This window comes from Desmodus rotundus, chromosome 7 (assembly GCF_022682495.2).
Source record: "Desmodus rotundus isolate HL8 chromosome 7, HLdesRot8A.1, whole genome shotgun sequence".
NCBI classification, from domain to species: Eukaryota; Metazoa; Chordata; class Mammalia; order Chiroptera; family Phyllostomidae; genus Desmodus; species Desmodus rotundus.
The window spans coordinates 107,620,061-107,641,793 of NC_071393.1; the positions used below are offsets into that span (position 1 = coordinate 107,620,061).

The following is a 21,733-nucleotide window of genomic DNA, read 5'->3' on the forward strand; positions in this document are numbered from 1 at the left end:
AAAAGGAAATAACTCCTTCCCTAAGTTCACAGAAGTTTTCAAAGCTCTCTCAAACTGTTCTAGCATTGTTTGCTATTTCATTTGTTCATGGATTCACTGGTCACCCATGAACGCCAGAAACATGCTATGTCTTTTGGATGTAGACCAAAAAAAAAAAAACAAAAACAAAACCAAAAACCCACAGCCAGTACCTTCAGAAGCCTCTAGTCTATTGGATTAGTAAGATATTTTAACAACATAACAAAAAGCACATTATTTTATCAATGAGATGTGAGCAACATACTGGGAAAGGCCAAATAACCCGAGCAACTTAAAGAATACCTTTCCTAGGATGGTCAGTAGCCTTACGCCTACTTGTGAAGTCACAGTATCTAGTATTTCAGTGGAGCAGCAAATCAAATTTCCCTTTCCTAAGGTTCAAACACAGCTCAGCAGGAAGTTCAATATTGCTTTCTTAGACTCAGTTCAGGCTTTGAAGGAAATAGAAAATGAAAATTAATTCTTACAGAAAGTATACAATGCAGGTATTGTTGTTTCCATTTCACAAAGGTCAGTAAAGGATCCAGGGTCTGGGTGACTTTAAAGCCCTCTTGCACTTCCTATCACACGACAATGCTTCTGAACACAGAGACCACAGAAATGTATCCCAGGTCAACTTGTTACAGTTGGCGGCACACTGGTAACACACTCTAGGTCTCATTCAGAATGCGCCAATGTGTTCTTAGAAACGTTTCCTGAAAGATCCTCAGATTGGTACCCCGCTCCCTTTTGTAAAAACCCAATCTACCTGACAACACTCTCAACAATTTATAACAGCATGGCCACCTGCCTTTAACCCTGAATTTTCTCATCTTTTCATTTATTTCTGCTCCTCAAACTAACCCTAATCTTCTCCCACTCACGGCCATAATAAATGCAATCATTTCTGCATTTAGCTTATCCCTTGTCTAAGGTTTCTGACTGAATCAGAAAGAGCATTCTGATATAAGGTAGAGATTGTCATACAGAGCCTTAATAGAACATGAAGAGGCTGGTGGGTGGATAACATAGTCACTGTGTAATTAAATATCTCTAGACGCTTCTACAACAGGCAAATTGTTGCACACTGTCAGCAGCAGTTCATTAACTGGATTAAGATCCTCAAACCACTGACCGCCCTCAGTACTTTCTCACTTTTCATTAACCCCTCCTGTCTTCACTTTTTGAATGTATAGCATAATTCCTATTGTCCATCATTATAAACACTTCCTATTATTCTTCATATCTATGAAAACCCATCCCTCACTTATCCCTCTTTGGCTAGATAACATCACACAACTCTGCTGAAAGCGTTCACTTTAAAATAATGAATATACACTTATAACGGGCACTCATCAGTATCTACCATTTCTACTATATTTCCCTGACATTTGCATATTCCCACTGGTAGGATATTACCTTGGAGTTTATAATAACAGCTCCATTTTCCCCAGTATGTATTGGGCTAGATGTATAGTTTGGGGAGTGTTGTTTGTTTCAGGCATGCTTTCCTAAATTTTAAACATTAGTTCTGTTATTTTTGTTTTATCTCATGTTTTGATAGGCACCAATTATATATGTTAGGTCTTCATGCCTGTTCTCTATTACACGTCTGCACACTTTATATCTCTTTATTTCTGTTTCATTAACTTCTTGCTCTCCTCATTTAATCCTCCGTACATCTTTTTATAATCATCATCATATAACAGAACATTGAATATAGGCATCTTGCATGCATATCTTTTTTTTTTTTAAATAATTGGGAAACTTTTTTTTAAAAAACATTTATTTTATTTTTAGAGAGAGGGGAAGGGAGGGAGAAAGAGAGGGAGAGAAACATCAATGAGTGGTTGCCTCTCACGTGCCCCCCCATCGGGGACCCGGCCCGCAACCCAGGCATGCGCCCCGACCAGGAATCGAACCAGCAACTCTTGGTTCGCAGGCCTGCACTCAGTCCACTGAGCTACACCAGCCAGGGCCAAATCTTTTTTATAAGACTATTTTATCTCTTGTTCTTTTATTTATTTTCTGGTTTTGATCAGCTTCCTGTATTTCTCTTTCTATATTGTAAATTTTCAGATTTCTGACTTATGAAGTACTTTCCTGTCTTAAATTGCTTGTTTCATTATATTTAATTTAATTTGAGTTTTATATTAGTTTTCTTCTGTATCATCATAGCTTTTTGTGCTTTTGTGTTCAAAGGTTTTGTTTTTTATTTATTTTCCATTATCTTTATGTGAAAGCTTTTTTTTCTGCTCATGATTGTTTGTGATGTATTCTTTTAACTAGCAATCACAGGTGATCCTGCAGGTGCTGGGTAGAAGGCGGAAGTGAGTAAGGAGAGAATGTATAAGGATAGGTTTCTTCTGTAACTTAACCAGATCCCGTGTTTCAAAGTTATCTTCTGTTACTACAGATAAGTGCCGTTTCTTCACTAAACAATACAATTTGGACTTCTTTTCTTTTTTACTGTGATTTATTTTTTCTTAGATTTTTAAAAATTATAGTTTATATTCAATATTATTTTCCATTAGTTTCAGGTGTACAGCACAGTGCTTAGACAGTCACCTACTTTACAAAGTGTTCCCGGACCCAACTGGCACCATACATAGTACTACTGACCATATTTCCTACACTGTACTTTCCATTCCCCTGACTATTTTGTAACTTCCGATCTGTACTTCTCAATCCCTCCATCTTTTTCACCCAGCCACTCAACTCCCCTCCACTCTGGCCACCACCAGTCTGTTCTCTGTGTCTATGAGTCTGTTTGTATTTTATTTGTTAGTTTATTTTGTTCATTAGATTCCACATTTGAGTGAAATCATATGGTACTTGCTTTGCTCTAACTGGCTTATTTCACTTAGCACAGTGCTCTCTTGGTCCAACCATGCTATTTATTGCAAAGGGTAGGATTTCCTTCTTTTTTATAGCTGAGTAGTATTCTATTGTGTAAATATACCACAGCCTTTATATCCACTCATCTATACCACATTTTCTTTATCCATTTATTTGTCAATGAACATTTAGGTTTTTTCCACATCTTGGTTATTATAAATAAAACTGCAATGAACATGGTGGTACAAATGTCTCTTTCAGATCCTGATTTCAATTATTTTGGGTAAATAGCCAAAGTGGGGTTGCTAGATAATATGATGTACTATTTTTGATTTTTGAGAACCTCCGTACTGTTTTTCACAGATGCACCCTGCTAACACTTGTTATCTTTTGGTTCTTTAGTGCAGCCATCCTAATAGGTACAAGGTAATATCAGGGAAATGGATTTTGACTGACATTTTCCACATGATTAGTGATGTTGATCCTCTTTTCATATGCCTGTTGGTTTTTAGTATGTTTTTTATAGAGAAATATCTACTTAAGCTGTTGCCCAGTTTTAAATTAGGTCATTGGTTTTTTTTTTACTATTAAGTTGTATGAATTCCTTACATATTTTGATTACTAACCCCTTGTCAGATATAGCATTTACAAATATGTTTTCCATTTGGTAGGCTGTCTTCTAAACTCCATTGTTTCTTTTTCTGTGCAGAGCTTGCTAGTGTGATGTAGTTCCACTTGTCTGTTTTTGCTCTTGCTGCCCGTCATATAGAAGAAGTCACTGCCAAGACCAATGGCAAGAAGCTTTCCCCTGTGGTTTCTTCTAGGAGATTTATAGTTTCAGGTCTTATGTTTATGTTTAATCCATTTTGAGTTGACTTATGAGTATGGTTTATAGTAAGGATCCAATTTCATTTTTTTGCATGAGAATATCCAGTTTTCCCAACACCATTGTTGAAGACTATCCTTTCCCCATTGTGAATTATTTGCACCCTTGTCAAAGATCAGTTGACTATGTACGTATGAGTTCATTTCTCAGCTCTCTGTTCTGTGCCAGGGTCTGTATGTCAGTCTTTATGCTGGTAACATACTGTTTTAATTACTATATATTTGAATTATATTTTGTAATCAGGAAGTGTGATGCCTCCAGTTTTGTTCTACCTCAAGATTGTTTTGGCTATCGTGGTCCTTTGTGGTTCCTTATGAATTTTAGAATACATATATTTTTCTATTTCTGTAAAAAAATAATGCCACTTTTCATATTTAAGTCTTATTGTCTAGAACTGATTGATATTATGTGAAGGAGAGGTTAAATTGAATTTTTTTCCTCATGTGGGTTATTAATCTCAATAACATGTATTGAATGGTCTTGTCTTTTCCACTGATGTATATGGCCTGTCTCTGTCATAATATACAAGGTCTCCCCATATGTTTGGAGTTATTTTTAAACTCATTAAATTGTATCATTACCATATGTTAATTTGGTTATCCCTATGCCAAAATCACACTGTCTTAATTACTACATATTACTCCTCCCTCATCCCAATGTTGCATCTGTCTCCTCTACTCTAATAAATCTCCTCTTATCGAGTTCACCAGTAAACTCCATGTTGAAAAATCCAAATGAAATTATTCACATTTAATTTTATCTTTATTAATCTTTTTTTATTGTTGTTCAAGTAGAGTTGTCTCCATCTTCCCACCACCACTTTCCCCCACCCCACCCACCCCTATCTCCCACCCTCAATCTCTCCCTGCTTTGACTTTGTCCATGGGTCCTTTATACATGCTCCTTGGTGATCCTTCCCTTTCTTTCCCGTTATCCCTCTCCCCCACCCCTCTGGTTACTGTCAGTTTGTTCATTATTTCAATATCTCTGATTCTATTTTGCGTACTTGTTTGTTTTGTTGATTAGGTTCCCCTTACAGGTGAGATCATATGGTATTCATCTTTCAGCACCTGGCTTTGTCACTTAGTACAATACTCTCCAGTTCTAACCATGCTGTCGCATAGGGTAGGAGTTCCTTTTTTCTTTCTGCTGTGTAGTGTCCATTGTGTAAATGTACTACCGTGTTTTGATCCACTCATTTACTGATGGGCACTTATGCTGTTTCCAGAACTGGGCTATTGTAAATTGTTCTGCTATGAACACTGGGGTACGTAGGTTCTTTTGAATTGGTGTTTCAGGATTCTTAGGGTTTAATTCCAGCAGTGGAACTGCCAGGTCAAATGGTAGCTCCATTTTTAGTTTTCTGAGGAAATTCCACACTGTTTTCCACAGTGGCGACACCAATCTGCATTCCCACCAACAGTGTACTAGGGTTCCCTTTTCTCCACAGCCTTGCCAGCACTTGTTGTTTATTGATTTGTTAATGATGGATGAAACTGGAGAGCATTATGCTAAGTGAAATAAGCCAGGCCGTGAAAGACACTACCACATGATCTCACCTATAAGTGGAACCTAATCAACAAAACTAACAAGCAAGCAAAATAGAACCAGAGACATGGAAATAAAGAACAAACTGACTGTGACCAGAGAGGAGGGAGGAGAAGGATAATGGGGGAGAGAAGGGGAAGGGTGAAGTCAAGGAACTGGTATAGATGACCCAAGGACGAAGACAACAGCAGAGAGGATTGAATGTGGGAGGTGGGGGTGGGTAGGGCAAGGGAAAGTAATGGGGGGAAAATGGGGAAAACTGGAATTGAACAACAATAAAGAAAATGAAAAAAGCACAATGAGGAAGAATGCTTGTACAAGAAAAGAAGAGAATGTTTGAAGGTCTCAAGACAGATCGAGACTCATAAAAAGCAGGAGTGAAAGCCTTCGGGCCATCCCCTCGCGTGGCCACCTCCTTGACTCTAGGACCACGCCCAGGGGCAGGACATGCAGTGCTGTCTGAGCTGATGCGCAGTGAGCAGCTGAGGAGTCTCTTTCTTACATAACAATTTTTACTTTCTTTTAACCTATTTTGCTCTATTTTCTCCATCCTTTTGCTGCCTTCTGCTGTGCCCAACAGGGACGCCTATGGTTATTTGGCATTACTAGTAAAGGAGCTAAAAGTGGCTTTTCAGTATTTCACAGGATTTAAATGAACCCAAAATCAAAAGCAATCAGCCTCAGCCAAAAGACAGAAGGCTTCTAGGCACTATCATAAAAACCATGAAACAGATGCAAGACTAGGTGGGAAGCAGACAAAGCCCTGGAAGAAAAAATAAAATATAACAAATATAACCAAATAATAACAACAGAAATCACAGAAATAAAAATATCTTTTAAAAAAAGTTCAGTTTATAAAATCCAACCATCTGCATAACCCTACCTTTTTCTAGTAAACTGTAAAATCTGTGTAGGAAGCACTAGAATCTCACTCAAAAATAGGTGTTTCAATAGCCATTTCTGTAGGTTTACTCTAGTGAGAGTTTGAAAATGGATCAATCAAGGCCGCTCAGAACAAAATAATAGGTTAGATATAAACACCTCCTCATACCACAACACCGTCTGCAGCCTGTGGATTCATTCATGGTTTCATTTTCCCTAGAAGTCTAAATTGTATTTGTGTCTTTGCATTCAGTATATATGTATATAGAAATATTTTATTCACCCGAATTACTCTCCAAATGAGGTTCCATTTTCATCTATATTTAAAGACAACAATGTGTACTAAATACCAGGTAAAGACTTAAGATTAAATATGGTGCAAGGCATGACTTAGTTCCTGTAGTTTACAACTGGTAAAGGAGAAATCAACTATAACCACCATAGACTAAATTACTTGCTAACACTTATAATTGCACTATGAGGGCGCTTTTCATCCTCCAGCTAAGTAAGTAAGGTGGGCGGTGGTATGATATCTCCATCACAGCTGGGAACACAGAGCACGGAACCCACTCCTCCATGGTCTAAATAAAGCCAGGCTACCGAGCAAGTCATCCATGGCCCCATATGGACAACTCCTACTTCTTATTCCCGGACTATTATTATCAAATGGTTTTTTGTCCCTTCCTCAGAGGCTAGTGGCAGAGTGATGGGAAAATGAAATACAAACTAGCCCACACTAGTGCACTAAAGTAATTTCAACATGGAACATAAAAAGAATGCAGTTAATATAATTCCTAGAGAGAGGTTTGACTCATTCAGGATTTAATTTAGTTATATAACATTCCCCTGTCCTTAATAATCCACAATAGAGAAGACTCATACTGCCTACTACCTGACACAAAAAAGCTTCCTTTTTAGCTAACATTAGTTAACATTAAAATAAAGCTTAAAGTGGAGCATTCTTAAACTATGCCAAAAGCCACGACAAACTATACATATACTTGCATATTCCAAATTACTATCACAGAAAATATTAAAGTCGTTATCTACTTGTGATGTTTCTAATAAACCCTTGAGTCTTAGTTTCACTTCTAATACACAAAAGGAAAAATAAAATTGAGGTTTCAGATAAAGCCTGAAAGTCAGCTAGGAAAGAGAAACGTCAAAATAACACACTGCTTGCTCTGTAATACTTCAGCAGGTAACAACTGAGAAGTGCGTGTGGATGTGCCAATAGTTAAGTTCCCCTGCCATGTTTAGGTACTGATAGAAGTCATGGTTTCCAGGTACCTGGGGCGTGACGCTTTCCTATCCCAGGCTGAGGAATGCAGTTCCTGGTAATGACGGACTAGACACAGACTCTCGTGCTCAACTAGAAATCTACTTAAAGATTATGAGGAAAACATGACATGTCCCATGGGCCCAGCCTAGCTTAGCCCTCTCAGGGATTCTGGGTCCTCATAATTTTTTAAAGATGGTATTTATTCTATCACCTTGGAAACACTAGTTAGTTGCATTTGTAAAACTATAGTATTTACATGTACTAATAAAAAATTGGGGAGAAATAATTACTAATTATTACAGAAATGTGTTCTATAGTTTTTTTAATTTGTATTGAATTTATTGGGATGACTGGTTAATAAAATTCATAGGTTTCATGTATATAATTCCATAATACATAATCTATATATTGTATCATATTTCACCATCTGAAGTCAGGTCTCCTTCCTGTATTTTTTATACAAGATCCCTTGAATATATGTGTTTGAATTGTAAACATCTGATAGGACTCAAAAGCATTCAGACACAATAACCATGTAATCTTAGTGTTGGGACCTGCACTATACTCTGCCTGTATCCTTTACTAGTAAGGAGTTAATTTTCTCCTGAATGACATAGATCACTGCACTTTAAATACTTTGAATATTCTTATTTTAATTTTTTAAATTAATTAAATTTATTGGAATGGCATTGGTTAACAAGATTATACAGGTTTCAGGTGTACATTTCCACGACGCGGATCTGTACATTGCATCGTATGCACACCACGCAAAGTGAAATCATCTTCTGTCAACTACTATAAAGGACACATGGACAAAATCAAGGGGGAGGGTGCAGGTGGGGGAGGGAAGTGGGTTCAGCTGGGGTGGGGTGGAGGGATGGGGAGAAAAGGCATACAACTGTAATTGAATAACAATAAAAATTTTAAAAATAAAAAATAAAAAATAAAAAAATAAAAGTTCAATGTTTTTAGATGCCCCCCCCCCAAAAATCATCTTCTGTCACCATATATTTGGCCCCTTTTATCCTCTACTACTCCCCCACCCCCTTCCCTCTGGGAACTACCCTACTGCCATCTGTGTCTGTCAGTTTCAGTTTTATACCCCAAATGCATGAAATCACAAGGTTCTTAGCTTTTTCTCACTGACTTACTTCTCTCAGCATAATATTCTCTAGGTCCACCCATGTTGTTGCAAATACATTAAGTCACTTGTCATAATTCTCCCCAAGTCTTCAATTAACCAAACTAAATATTCATATTTCCTTTAACTATGAGACTTATAACAAGATTCCCAGAATTTTATACCTTCATGATTATCTTCTGGTGTGTGTGTGGCCATTTGATAATATTTCTTTTAAAATAGCCAGCTGGAACAATTTACAATAGCCGAGTGTTGAAAGCAACCTAAGTGCCCATCAGTAAATGAGCAGATCAAAGAACTATGGTACAGTCACACAATGGACTACTACACAGTAGAAAGAAAGCAGCAGCTCCTACACTTCATGACAGCATGCATGGAACTGGAGTGCATGCTAAGCGAAAGAAGCCAGGCAGTGAAAGACAAATACCGTATGATCTCACCTATAAGTGGAACCTAATCAGCAAAGCAAACAAGCAAAATGTAACCAGAGACATTGAAATTAAGAACAAACTGACAGTAACCAGAGAGGAGGTGGGAGGGGATAATGGCTGGGGGGCTGGTGGAGAGGGGAAGGGTCATCATGGAAAATGTATAAAGGACCCATGGAGAAAGCCAAAGGGGGTAGGACTGATGGTGGGAGGTAAGGATGGTGGGGCAGGGAGGAGTGGTGGGGGGGAAATGGGGACAACTGTACTTGAACAACAGTAAAAAATAAAATAACATTTAAAAAAATATGCAGCTAGAAGCTGTATTAACATGGACTGTATTGGGATGGTTATTACCTCTCTAGATCCAAAGACAAATGTCCTTGAATGAACCTTAAGACCAACTCAGTTTCCTTCTACTATACATGTATTCACATGCATGCATTTACATGGCAGGGCATTGAACCCAGCACATCTGTCTGTGGAGCTCTTCTTGGAAGGCCGCTGCCTTCACTTTTGGGGTCAGCTGTATATTGCCATAGGAACCTCTTGAAGCATTTAATCATTGAGTCAAGAAAATGATGCCATGTATGTATAACCACGTCATCCCTGTTTTTTACATTTATGAATACAAAGACATATTTAGAGATGCTTTTCTAAATTAAAAATATATATTAAAGTAAATTGATTAAAAGGAAGTTACTTCTACTTACAGAAAAAAATATATTGCCTACTCTATTTGGAGGAAGTAGAGTGCTTCTGTGATAGATTAGGTTTAAAAATAAACTAAGATTTTAAAATATTCAAAATCTCAATTTCTTTAAATTCTAAAGGCATAATTGTGCTTGAATATTGTGCATAATTCTGCCAGAACTTATCATATAATGGGATCTTCCCACTGGTATTTTATGCTTATTATAAAACACATGAAAAAGAAATGAAAACCAAAGAGCTGTTTCTACTGATTTTTCCAAACTACATACTAGAAAAAAAGACATTAAAAATTAGAATATGATGACAGGGTTAATGTTAAACTTCACTGTATAAAACAAGATGAAAAAAATCCAATATGATGAGAAGGAAATATCCGGTCTACATATTATACAAGTTGTGCATGTTTTCTCTTTTTTTATTGTTGTTCTAGTACATTTGTCTCCATTCCCCCTTCTCCCCACAACCCCAGCCATCCCCACCTCTCACCCCTGATCCCACCCCCTCTTGGTTTTGTCCATGTGTCCTTTATGTTCCTGTGTTCCTGAAAACGCTTCCCGCTTTCCCTCCCAGTATCCCCTCCCACCTCTTCTCTGTCGGTTTGCTCTTAATCTCAGTGTCTCTGGTTATATTTTGCTTGCTTGTTTGCTTTGTTGATTAGGTTCCACTTATAGGTGAAATCATATGGTATTTGTCTTTCACACCTGGTTTATTTAGCTTAGCATAATGCTCTCCAGTTCCATGCAGGCTGTCATGAGGGTAGGAGTTCCTTCTTTCTTTCTGCTGCATAGTATTCCATCATGTAAATGTACCATAGTTTTTGATCCATTCATTTACTGATGGGCACTTACAATTCTTTCATATGACTCCCAAAGCTGAAAACAAAGTCTCTAGCCATCAACTTCATTTGAATTATTTCCCAGTAAAGTCATTTCAAACTGTAGGATACATTGTTTCAGCTTTAACTGACCTCCTTTCTATTTTTTCCATAATCTCCTCTTTCCCTTGTAAATCTTCACCCATTCCACCCATTTCTCTTGTCTTTTAAGTGCACAGAATATTAGCAAGTATCAAAGCCCAGAGGATAGGCTTTGGTTATTAAATTTTAAAAGAATCTAAAGCAACAATTGTAATTAATAGTCAATAAAGTACTTTCAACCAAATAAAATTAATCTAGGTACTGATCTATAAATTAAAAAAAAAATCACCTAAGGCTACCTTTGATGATAAAAATGCTACAATCTCCACATAAGCACTGATTTTAATGCCACAATTTGTATTAGAGGAAGCATTATTCACATAAGGCAAGTTAAGACTGAATTAAATCACAGTGATTAATTTGCTTCTAGTTTTGAATTTAAAAAATCTATAAAACTAAGTATGTAGAAATGATAGAAGGAAATCTCAGTAATTGGGGTGAAGGTTTTTCTGTAATTAGCTGCCATGCTCCATTAAATTCTATTTTACTAGCAACTAAAAAATATAGCCCTTCTAGAAGTAACAAGAGGAGCATCAGAACAAAGGCATTTAGTTTCACACATTATATTTCAATCTTTTTCATTATATACCCATAGTTAAATCTGGTAACAACCACCATTAATAAAATATTTGAAAGAAACAATCAACAAAATGTGAGACAAGAAATACAGTAAGACAAGTATTTGGCTTATTGAAGAATAGGAAATCTAATAGAAATCTCTAACCTCAAATATGGAATATTTGTTAAAATTGAGAAACTTTACTAAAGTGACATCATCAAGTACATTCATGTTTCTAAGATTTTATAACTACAATTACAGAATTTATATCATTACTGTCATCAGCCTTTCATTTTTTTCTACTCTTGTGTTTTTAACAGGCTCAATCAATCTCATTCTTATTATCAAAAAATCCCAGCCCTGGGTGGAGTGGCTCAGTGGACTGAGTGTGACCTGCGAACCAAAGGGTCTCTAGTTCGATTCTCAGTCAGGGCACATTCCTGGGTTTTGGGCCAGGCCCCCAGTAGGGGGCGTGTGAGAGGCAACCACACATTGATGTTTCTCTCCCTGTCTCCTTCCTTTCCCCTCTATCTAAAAATAAATAAATAAAAATTTAAAAAAAATATCCCATAGTAAAGATGAATATATAAAAGATATATAGATGATGGATGGATGGATGGATGGACAAATAGAAAGGTTTGTTAGGGAAGTCATATAAACTCATGGGCTGTAATGCTGAGAATACACTATATGGAGACAAAGATAAAAGCACAGTTATTTGGCTATACAATAACCCAGATAGAGCGTGACAGGGACTTGAACAAGGTAATAGCAATAAAGGTGATAAGATCTGGAGATGGAGCCAACAAAATTTGGTGGAGGTTTTAATGTGGGGGTTTTTACCCTAAGCAACCGAGGGTTGGAGCTTCCATTAATTGCATTGGGAAAGAATGTCAGTGGAGGAGGTTGATAGGAGATGTTTGGGAGTTCACTTCTGGACAATTTCACTGGACATGAGTAGACAATTGGATAGGAAAGTCTACAGTTCAGGGAATAGTTCAAAGATGAGTATGTGTATTTCAATGGTATTAGCATATATTACTAAAATAAGTGGATTACATGATATCATTGGAGGAAAGAATATAGTCAGAAAAAGAAGAGGCACAGGACTAAGCTCTAGGTTATTCCAAGTTTAGGATATTATCTTGGTCAAACTTCATTCAGGCAATGCCCTATCAAATTACACACAGACCAAAATTATATGATAGTGTCAGTCACTACAGCCTTGTCTAAGACTGGGCATTTTTTTGTCCATTTGGCAGATCGAAAATGGTTTCTTGTTGTTTCAATATTAATTCATTACAAGTAAAAACAATATTTTTGTATGTTTATTAGTAATTTGTATTTTTGTCTTCTATAAATTACCTATGTGCTCAGCTCATTTTTGTCCTTGGTTCTTCTTACTGATTTACAAAATCACCTTTACACATTAAGATAATTCATCTTTCACTTACGATATTTATTGCAAATTCTTTCATTTGCGTAGTTTTTGGTATGAGAAGTTTTACATTTTCTAATCAAATCTATTTATTACTTCATTATGTATTCCATTGCTTTAATACATACAAAAACATCTGTGTTTTCTTCTAATACTTTATCATTTCTTACTTTTTAAACGCTCAGTCCTCTGATATTTATGTTAAGTCATGTAGACAGACTCTCATAAAACATTTTCTTAGATTTTTAGCTCATGTTATAATTATATTAAGTAATATATCAATTCTGTCTTTGCAATGTGTCCTTTCACTTATATTCAGTTCTTACCCACAGTAAAGTCTAGTTCGGAGATACCTATTCCCTCTCTTTCTTTTGGCTACTAATTCTTGCGTCTATACCTCACTACTTTATTATAATATTTTAAAGTTATGTGTTTTATACAAGGTCTGTCCAGAAGGCATCCAGCCATGTCATGTGAAAAACAGACATTTATTGAAGAAGATACAAGAGACAAGAAACATTGTACATAGGACAAAGATGCCTCAGTCCCCTGCACAGTAGGCCCCTTGGGACCTCACACAGTTCTCCCAGTCACCATCAGCTGCCCTGTTGTATTTTCCTAAATCTCATCAATGGTCTGAAATCTCTTCCCTTTCAAAGGTGATTTTAGTTTGGAGAAAAGTCGTAAGTCACCGGGAGCCAAATCTAGGCTGTAGGTGGACTGAGTTACCTGGGTGATTTGATGTTTTGCCAAAAAACTCTACACTAGGTGAGATGCTCAATGAGCGAGCAAGTTGCAGCGATGATGCTGCCAATCACCAGTTGCGCATAGTGGCTGCCTTCTGAATCATCCAAATAGTTTCACGGAGGAATGTTCAAGCTTAATGCAAAAGTGGATGCAGACTCATTGTGCCACTCGCTCAGTCATTCTGAATGCAATGGCTACAGAGTACACATGCTCACTCAATGGCATCTATCACCCACGCTGACTGGTACAGTAAAGTCATTATCATTCACTCATGCGCATTCCAGTCCACACTGATTCACACGCACTGTTCTCTTTATTTTAACAATGGTTAGACTTTTTCCAGACAGACCTCATATACTATTTATTAGTCATATAACTGAATGCCTAATAGGAATATAAGTCTTCTCCCTGGTTGTTAGGTCTACTACTAAACCAGAGATCTAGATGCCTATTTTTGTTTTCTTCTTATTTGGTATAGCATTTAGTATGTAGTATAAGAATACATTTTTAAATTCACCATCATTGCCTATGCAATTAGTGGAAATCTCCTATACCCCCTTCCCAGGCCCAGACTTTGGCCTATGTCTGTCCATTTACATTGCTGTTATGGTTAGTTCTTATGCATCTGGGGGGGGGGGGGGGTTCTTAATAGGCTGGAAGAAATTAACATAGGTCTGGGAGTTTGCTCAAAGACTTCCCATTCACTTAGAAGGCACAAGCATGATTTTTTCCCAAAAGCTAATTCATTTTGATATTTATCCTTATTTCTTTAAAAATCTTTTCCTTTGAATTAAAATTTTATTTTACTTTTAATATTAGCCTCTCTACCTATTTTTTCCTTTTACTCAAGTGGATACTCTATTAATCAGAAGTACATTTCTGTGACTACAAATTATGAACACCAAAAAATTGTGGTAAATAATAGGAACCCAGAAATCATTTACTGCTACACGGCATGTGCCGTGCCAACACCCCATGCCAGTGCATCATACCCTAACAATGTCATAAAGCAGGGAGTTGACCAGGTCCCCCAGAAGTGGCACAGGCTACAAGTCCGGCTCTTTTCTCACATAAAAGGCCATTATTCCATCATTTTACTGACATTTCTGTCAGCTACCACGTGACCCCACTGTATTTTCTGGAAAGTAAAGCTTCTACCTGAGATGGTGATGGACAAGGTAGATAGTTGCCTCTGGATCTCAGTTTCCCTGAATGTGGACCTCAAAGGACATCCTGCATCTAAGTTTTAAACACTGACTCACATCTGCCCCTCTGAGGAAGATTCTGTTCTTTCTTTGGATACCCTCCCTACCAACCATTTATTGACTCATTTACATATTAATCAAATTCCATGGAAATGTACTTTGTCCTTTTCTCCTCTGCGGTCACATTTTTCACGTTAAGTGGCTATTTAACTAGAAAATTTATACTGCATCTTGTAAAGTGTTTAAGGGGAGCACATCTCACCCTCTTTCACCATCCTCCCAAATAGTTGCCCTTGAACTATTACCCGCACACCCTCTGAGACTTCTCTCCCTCAATTTTCACCTTCCGTGTTCATTCTCTATACGTCCCCTCAACCCTCTACTCCTAGCAATGCCTGCTCTGGCTTAAAAAACTGCAGTTTCATGAAATTCCCCCAATTAAACACCTACTTTACTCATTTGCTCTTTCCCACTAACTTTGAAAGGTACTTGTTGAGCAAGTCTTAGAGAAAAACAAGTCAACCTCATGTAATTAAGAGAACGAATCAAATTTGTGGGAAATGGCAAGGAAAGTAATGTGCCATAAACACTATCATCTGTCAAAAATCAGTACCTAAAAATAAAAGTCTCCACTGATGCTTACAAAGTAACATAGCTCACAATCAGTTTTCTCTAAAACGCTTGTGTGCATCAGTTGGGTGCAGGAGGTGGGAATATTTTTTAGATTTTATTTTTATTTACTTTTAGAGACAGGAGAGGGAAGGGAGAAATGAAGGAAGAGAAACATCAGTTGTTTACCTCTCGCGTGCCCCCAACCGGGAACCTGGCCCACAACCCAGGCATATAATCCAACCAGAATTGACCCAGTGACCTTTCGGTTTGCAGGACGACGCCCAACCCACTGAGCAGGGCAGAAGTGGAAATTTTTTAAAATTTGGTTTTGTTTATTGTGAGGAGACCTTCAGTTCCTTCTTTGCCCCTAATACGAGATAGAGGGGAAAAAATTTTTAAGGTTCCATGAAAATACAAACAAGAAATGAGAGATGTCAAATGAATGGGGATGAGGGTATCTACTTAATAGATTTGTATGGGAAAAAATAAGAATTATAAGTTGCTTTATAAACATGTGAGAGAAAGGGGAGAGATTTAAGTGGAGGATAGCAAACATAATTTTTCAGTTTATAAGCAAGGAAGTTGCTTTCTAAATTTAAAATGGGCAAAAAGTCAAAGGAATAAAATAGACCAGGAGAAATGGCAACACTGTTAAGAGTTTTGGAGGAATGCAGGAAATTACTCTGAGTGGTAATAAGAATGTTTTATGAAAATGCAGTAATTAGCTGTTTTCAGGAACCACAATTTCTAAATTAAGTGTGATGACTAGAACTAATTGATGATTAATGGCTGAGTGTTTTGCACCTCCTAAGCACTCAATAATATGATTGATTAATATGTTACTTCTGAAATAGAGTAGCATTTATGAAGCAATTATACAAGCAATATGTGAGGGGGAAACTCCAGGCCTCTGAAGATCGGATTGAAGTAGAAAATAAGTAACAACAGCAACAATCACCCATACCTTCTCTGTGTCGATGCCTTTAGACATGGACCACGTTGAGACAATGTAATCCATGACTCGTTCACTAAGGCCTTTGGGGACCTGATAGAGCTTCAGGAAGTCCCGTACATTATTCAGCATCTCATGGTATCGGTTGGTGTTGGCATACATTTGCTGGAAAATTGTGGTAACATTTCCAAAAATAGTTGCATAAAGGAGAGCTGAAAGAGAAGAAATGATGAAAATGAAACAAATATCCCAAGTGAAAAAAAATATGAATATTGGCTCAATAGATGAAAAATGTGACAGAGATGTCTTTATAAACTTGAGGGGTTAATGCATGTTAACCCCTAAGAAGAGAGTGCCTGGAATCTGGTATTCATTCAGTAAACATTACCTTCAGTAAGAGAAACATGATTTTATGAGCGTGCAACAAACACTCTTGTCAATGTGGCAAACCCTGAGAGTGGGCTTAACAGATTTTGTGAAGAATTAATGATCCAAAATTATAATTTACCTAAAGAATTCTAACCTTATGACTTAAGTTATCTTCCAGCCTCATCCTGCGGAATGAAGCCTAATCATTTGAATTTTCCAGGGACTGATGATCCATTTCAGAAATGCACACTCTTTCTCACTGCTTCTTGCACCTTCCAGCGTTCGGACTACTTCCCTACTTGTAAATATTGTTGACAGAGCACAAGAAATATAGGGAATGGAGACAGATTAAATTGTTCCATTTTTAGAAGGTTCTGAGGAGAAACACGGTTGGAATTAACAGCTAAAATAAAACTTTGGGAGTGCCTAAAAACTCAAGGTAGTAAACCCATCTCATTACACCAGTGTCGTAAATTTTTTGATGCCATCATTTTAATTAAGAGGACAGCCAGCTTGCAGACCCGTGTACTTATATATAGGAGCCCACTAATGGGAGAGGGTTTTGTAATGCCCCTGACTATGACCTCCTCGCTCAATCCATAAATTACCAACCCTTTTCTCTTCACATCTGGTCAGGCCACTCAGGTCTACAAGCTTTGAAAAGCAGCTGAGTTCACCCCAAACCAAACACACCCCCAACTGCACAAAACCCCACCCTATCCTGTACCTTAAATTTACCCCCTTGTTAACACTAAGCTCTTTTGAACGAGGGCAGTACTGTATTCACCTTAATATTCAGTAAATGCGATTTTTATAGCTATGAGCATCCCATAAGCACTCGACAATTTAGTAGAATATCAGACAAGGATCATTTCCATTTTCCATCCTCCAAGCCTTTGAGTAAAATGACTCCTCTAAACAAAGTATGGACTGTTTCACTTTGCTATTTCATCAAACAAATCCCTTCTGACGGAAGTGATACAAAATCAAGCTAGGGAAGCAACTTAAGATCCTTAACATACTTTCAGAAAATAATTCGTTTCTTTCAAGAACAATTGTTCTCTGAATACAACAAATTATAATTTTACAACAGGAAGCTATAATTTTATAAATATTTAGCCAGTTTTCTGCTTACTTAGGAATTTTGATGTCAGTATGGATAGTTTTCAAGATAGATGATGTTTTGTTAAAACTGAATAAGAAGAATATAGTGCTGACATTCTCAACTGGATCTTTAAACCTTTATTAAAAAATAATAGAGGTAATCACAGACTTAACATCTCTATTACACTATTGTGGTATTAAGAAAAACAAACAGAAATAATGTTAACAAATAAATAATCAAAAAATCGTGTAGCAAATACAGAATTTCACATTTTCAGAAAAGAGAAATAAGAGAATGTATGTTTTCAAAATAATGAGCATTTTATGAATAAAATAATGCTACAATCATGTGTTTTAATAGTGTCCAGCAATTAGAAGTTGTCAATAAATATCACAGAACTACCTATAATTTTGATATATTTAACATATTTGGCTCCCTAAGATGCTTGCAATGTTCTATATTTGCCAAAGTGTCTTACTACTGCTTTTTAGTGTAACAAATTACCACACATTTCATCTTTTGGGTACATTAAATATGCGTACATTCTGCTCAAATGAAAAGTTTAAGCACTAAAATATAAAGAAAACTGCCAACGTATTAAAAGTTTGCAGCATTAATAAATGAAGAATGTAATCAACATCTCATAAGTTTGGCATATTTACAAAGATATCCACTTTGACTCCTATTTTCATGGAAGTATGGAGTCCTATACTGGGGATAACTAAAGAAGGTCATAATCTGAGATAAGAGGTTCAAGCACATGTATATGTATATATTTAAATTTCTTTTACTTTAAAGTAAGTTGCAGGAAGATTGCAGCAACCACAGGCAGCTTCTCTCCATGATGAGCATACCTCTGTCCTGAATTTTTATAGACACGCATATCTACTTAAATGCTCAATAGACATTCAAGTAAACAATGTCCAAAAAAGGATCTTTTTCTTTTACTTTTTCAAATTCTTCTTTATTCTATTACAGTTGCCCCAGTTTTTTCCCCTTAGTCCTCCTCCGTCTGGCCCAACCCCTGCTTCCCCAGTCCATCCCAGCACTCTTGTCTGTGTCCCCGGGTTATTCATACATGTTCTTTGACTAGTCCCTTCCTCTTCTGTCCACCATGTCCCCCTCCCCCATTTCTTCTGGCAGCTATCAGTCTGTTCCCTGTTTCCCTGTCTTTGGTTCTGTTTTGCTCATTAGTTTATTTTGTTTATTAGGCTCCTCTTGTAAGTGTGATCATATGGTATTTGTCTTTTACCAACTGGCTTAATTCACTTAGCATAGTAGTCTCCAGTTCCATCCATGCTGTCACAAAGGGTAGGAATTCCTTCTTCTTTGAGATGCATAGTATTCCATTGTGTAAATGTACCATAGTTTTTTAATCTATTCATCTACTGGTGGGCACTTAGGCTGTTTCCAACACTTGGCTATTGTAAGTAGCACTTCTATGAACCTAGGGGTGCACAAGTTCTTTTGAATTGGTGTTTTGGGATTCTGAGGATATATTCCCAGCAGTGGAATTACTGGGTCAAAAGGCACTTCCACTTTTAAATTTTTGAGGAAATTCCATACTGTTTTCCACAGTGGCTACACCAGTCTGCATTCCCACTGACAGTGCACTAGGGTTCCCTTTTCTCTGCATCCTTGCCAGCACTTGTTGTTTGTTGATTTATTAATGATGGCCATTCTGACAGCTGTGAGGTATATCTCATTGTGGTTTTAATTTGCATCTCTCTGATGGCTAGTGATGTTGAGCATCCTTTCATATGTCCTCCTTGGAGAAGTGTCTATTCAGGTCCTTTGCCCATTTTTTAAATGGATTATTTGTCTTCCTGCTGTTAAGTCATATGAATTCTTTATATATTTTAAAGATTAAACCCTTGTTCGAGGTATCATGGGCAAATATGTTCTCCCATATATTCAGTTCCCTTTTCATTTTGATGATTGTTTCTTTAGCCGTGCAGAAGCTTTTTAATTTGACATAGTCCCATATGTTTATTTTGCCCTTTATTTCCCTTGCCCTAGGAGATATATCAGCAAAAATACTGCTGCGTGGGATATCTGAAATTTAATGCCTATTTTCCCACTAGGACTATTATAGTATCATGACTTATATTTAAGTCTTTTATCCATGTTGAGTTTGTTCTGGTGTATGTTGTAAGTTGGTGGCCTAGTTTCCTTTTTTCGCATGGGCCAGTCCAATTCTCCCAACACCTTTTTTTGAAGATGCTATTTTTACTCCATTGTATGCTCATACATCCTTTGTCAAATATTGATTGGCCATAGAGACAGGGGTTTATTTCTGGGCTCTCTATTCTGTTCCATTGATCTATGTGTCTGTTCTTCTGGCAGTACCAGGCTGCTTTGATTACAGTGGCCTTGTAGTATCGTTTTATATCAGGTAGTATGATCCCTCCAACTTTGTTCTTCTTTCAAGATTGCTGTGGCTATTCAGTGTCTTTTTTTGGTTCCATATACATTTTTGGAATACTTGTTCTAGATCTGTGAAATATGCCCTTGGCATTTTAATAGGAATTGTGTTGAATCTATAGATTGCTTTGGATAGTATGGACTTTTTAATGCTAATTCTTCCAATCCATTAATAGGGTATATGCTTCCATGTATTTGTATCTTCCTCAATTTACTTCTTCAGTGTCCTATAGTTTTCTGAGTACAAGTCTTTTACCTCCTTGGCTAAATTTATTCCTAGGTACCTTTTTGTTGTTGCTGCTACAGTAAATGGGATTTTTTTCTTAGCTTTTCTTTCTGATAGCTCATTGTTGGTGTACAAAAATGGTATCAATTTCTGAATATTGATTTTGTATCCCACTACTCTGCCACATTCACTTATTAGCTCAAGTAGTTTTTTGGTGGTTGTTTTCTACCCCTTCACTTTCAATCTGTGTAGATCTTTTGTTCTCAGGTGGGTGTCATAGACAGCATGTATGTGGGTCTTATTTTCTTATCCATTCAGCTACCCTATGTCCTTTGACTAGAGCATTTAATCCATTTACATTTGAGGTTATTATTGATAGGTATTTATTCATTGTCTTTTCCCCCCTTTGTACCTGTGTTCCTCTCTCTCTCTCTCTCTATTTCTTCTTCTTCCTAAAGCAGTTCCTTTAGTATTTTTTGCAGTGCTGACTTGGTGGAGATGTATTCTTTTTGCCTTCTTTTGTCTGGGAAGTTCTTTACTTTGCCTTCCATTTAAAATGAGAGCCTTGCTGGACAGAGTAGTCTAGGTTGAAGATCCTTGCCTTTGATTACTTGGAATATTTTATGCCAGTCTCTTCTGGCTTGTAGTGTTTCTGTTGAAAAATCAGCTGATAGCTTTATCAGAGCTCCCTTGTATGTTACTAGCTGTTTCTCCCTTGCTGTCTTTAAGATTCTCTCTTTGTCTTGAAGTTTTCCACCTTGATTGTAATGTGTCTTGGGAGTGGGCCTGTTTGGGTTCATCTTGATTGGGATCCTCTGTGCTTCCTGGATTTGTGTGACTTTTTCTCTCATCAGATTAGGGAAGTTTTCTGTCATCATTTTTTTCAGACAGGTTTTCTATCCCTTTCTCCTTTTCTTCTTCTTCTTCTGGTTTCTCTATAATGTGAATATCATTGTGTTCAATGTTGTCCTAAAGCTCCCTTAAACTATCCCCATTCTTTCCCACAGGGTAAGGTAACTGATTTTCCCCTGGGAGGGTCTAGCTCTTCTCAAGATAGATGGCTGCTGTGGAGCTCAGATATCCAGGGCCTGAGAATCCCACAGCCACTCCCCCAAAATTTTCCCCAGTGCCTCCCACTCCAGACTCTCCTCATGCAATGCCAAGTCTGTGCCACTCTCCTTTTGCAGGGGCCCTAGGTGCGTAGCCACAAATGCAAAACCTGTGCTTTGCCTCTTTAAGGAAAAAGAAAAAAGAAAAAAAAGATGGTGGTTTATCTCCAGCAGTTTCCATCTTTCCCCACAGCAGAGACCCCCACAGTGCAGAGTCCTTGATCTCCTCACCTGGATGCTCTAGGAATACCCCTTGTGTGGATTATGTGGACTCTCC

General features: G+C 37.3%; 1 protein-coding gene across 1 annotated transcript in view; it reads right to left on the bottom strand.

Annotated features, from left to right (window-relative positions):
* KCNH5 (potassium voltage-gated channel subfamily H member 5) overlaps positions 1-21,733 on the bottom strand; it is a 245,160-nt gene that overhangs the window by 72,214 nt on the left and 151,213 nt on the right. The window contains exon 8 of the mRNA XM_024567911.3: positions 16,236-16,435. Coding sequence (XP_024423679.1) covers positions 16,236-16,435 — 200 coding nt within the window. The remainder of the gene's footprint in view (positions 1-16,235; positions 16,436-21,733) is intronic.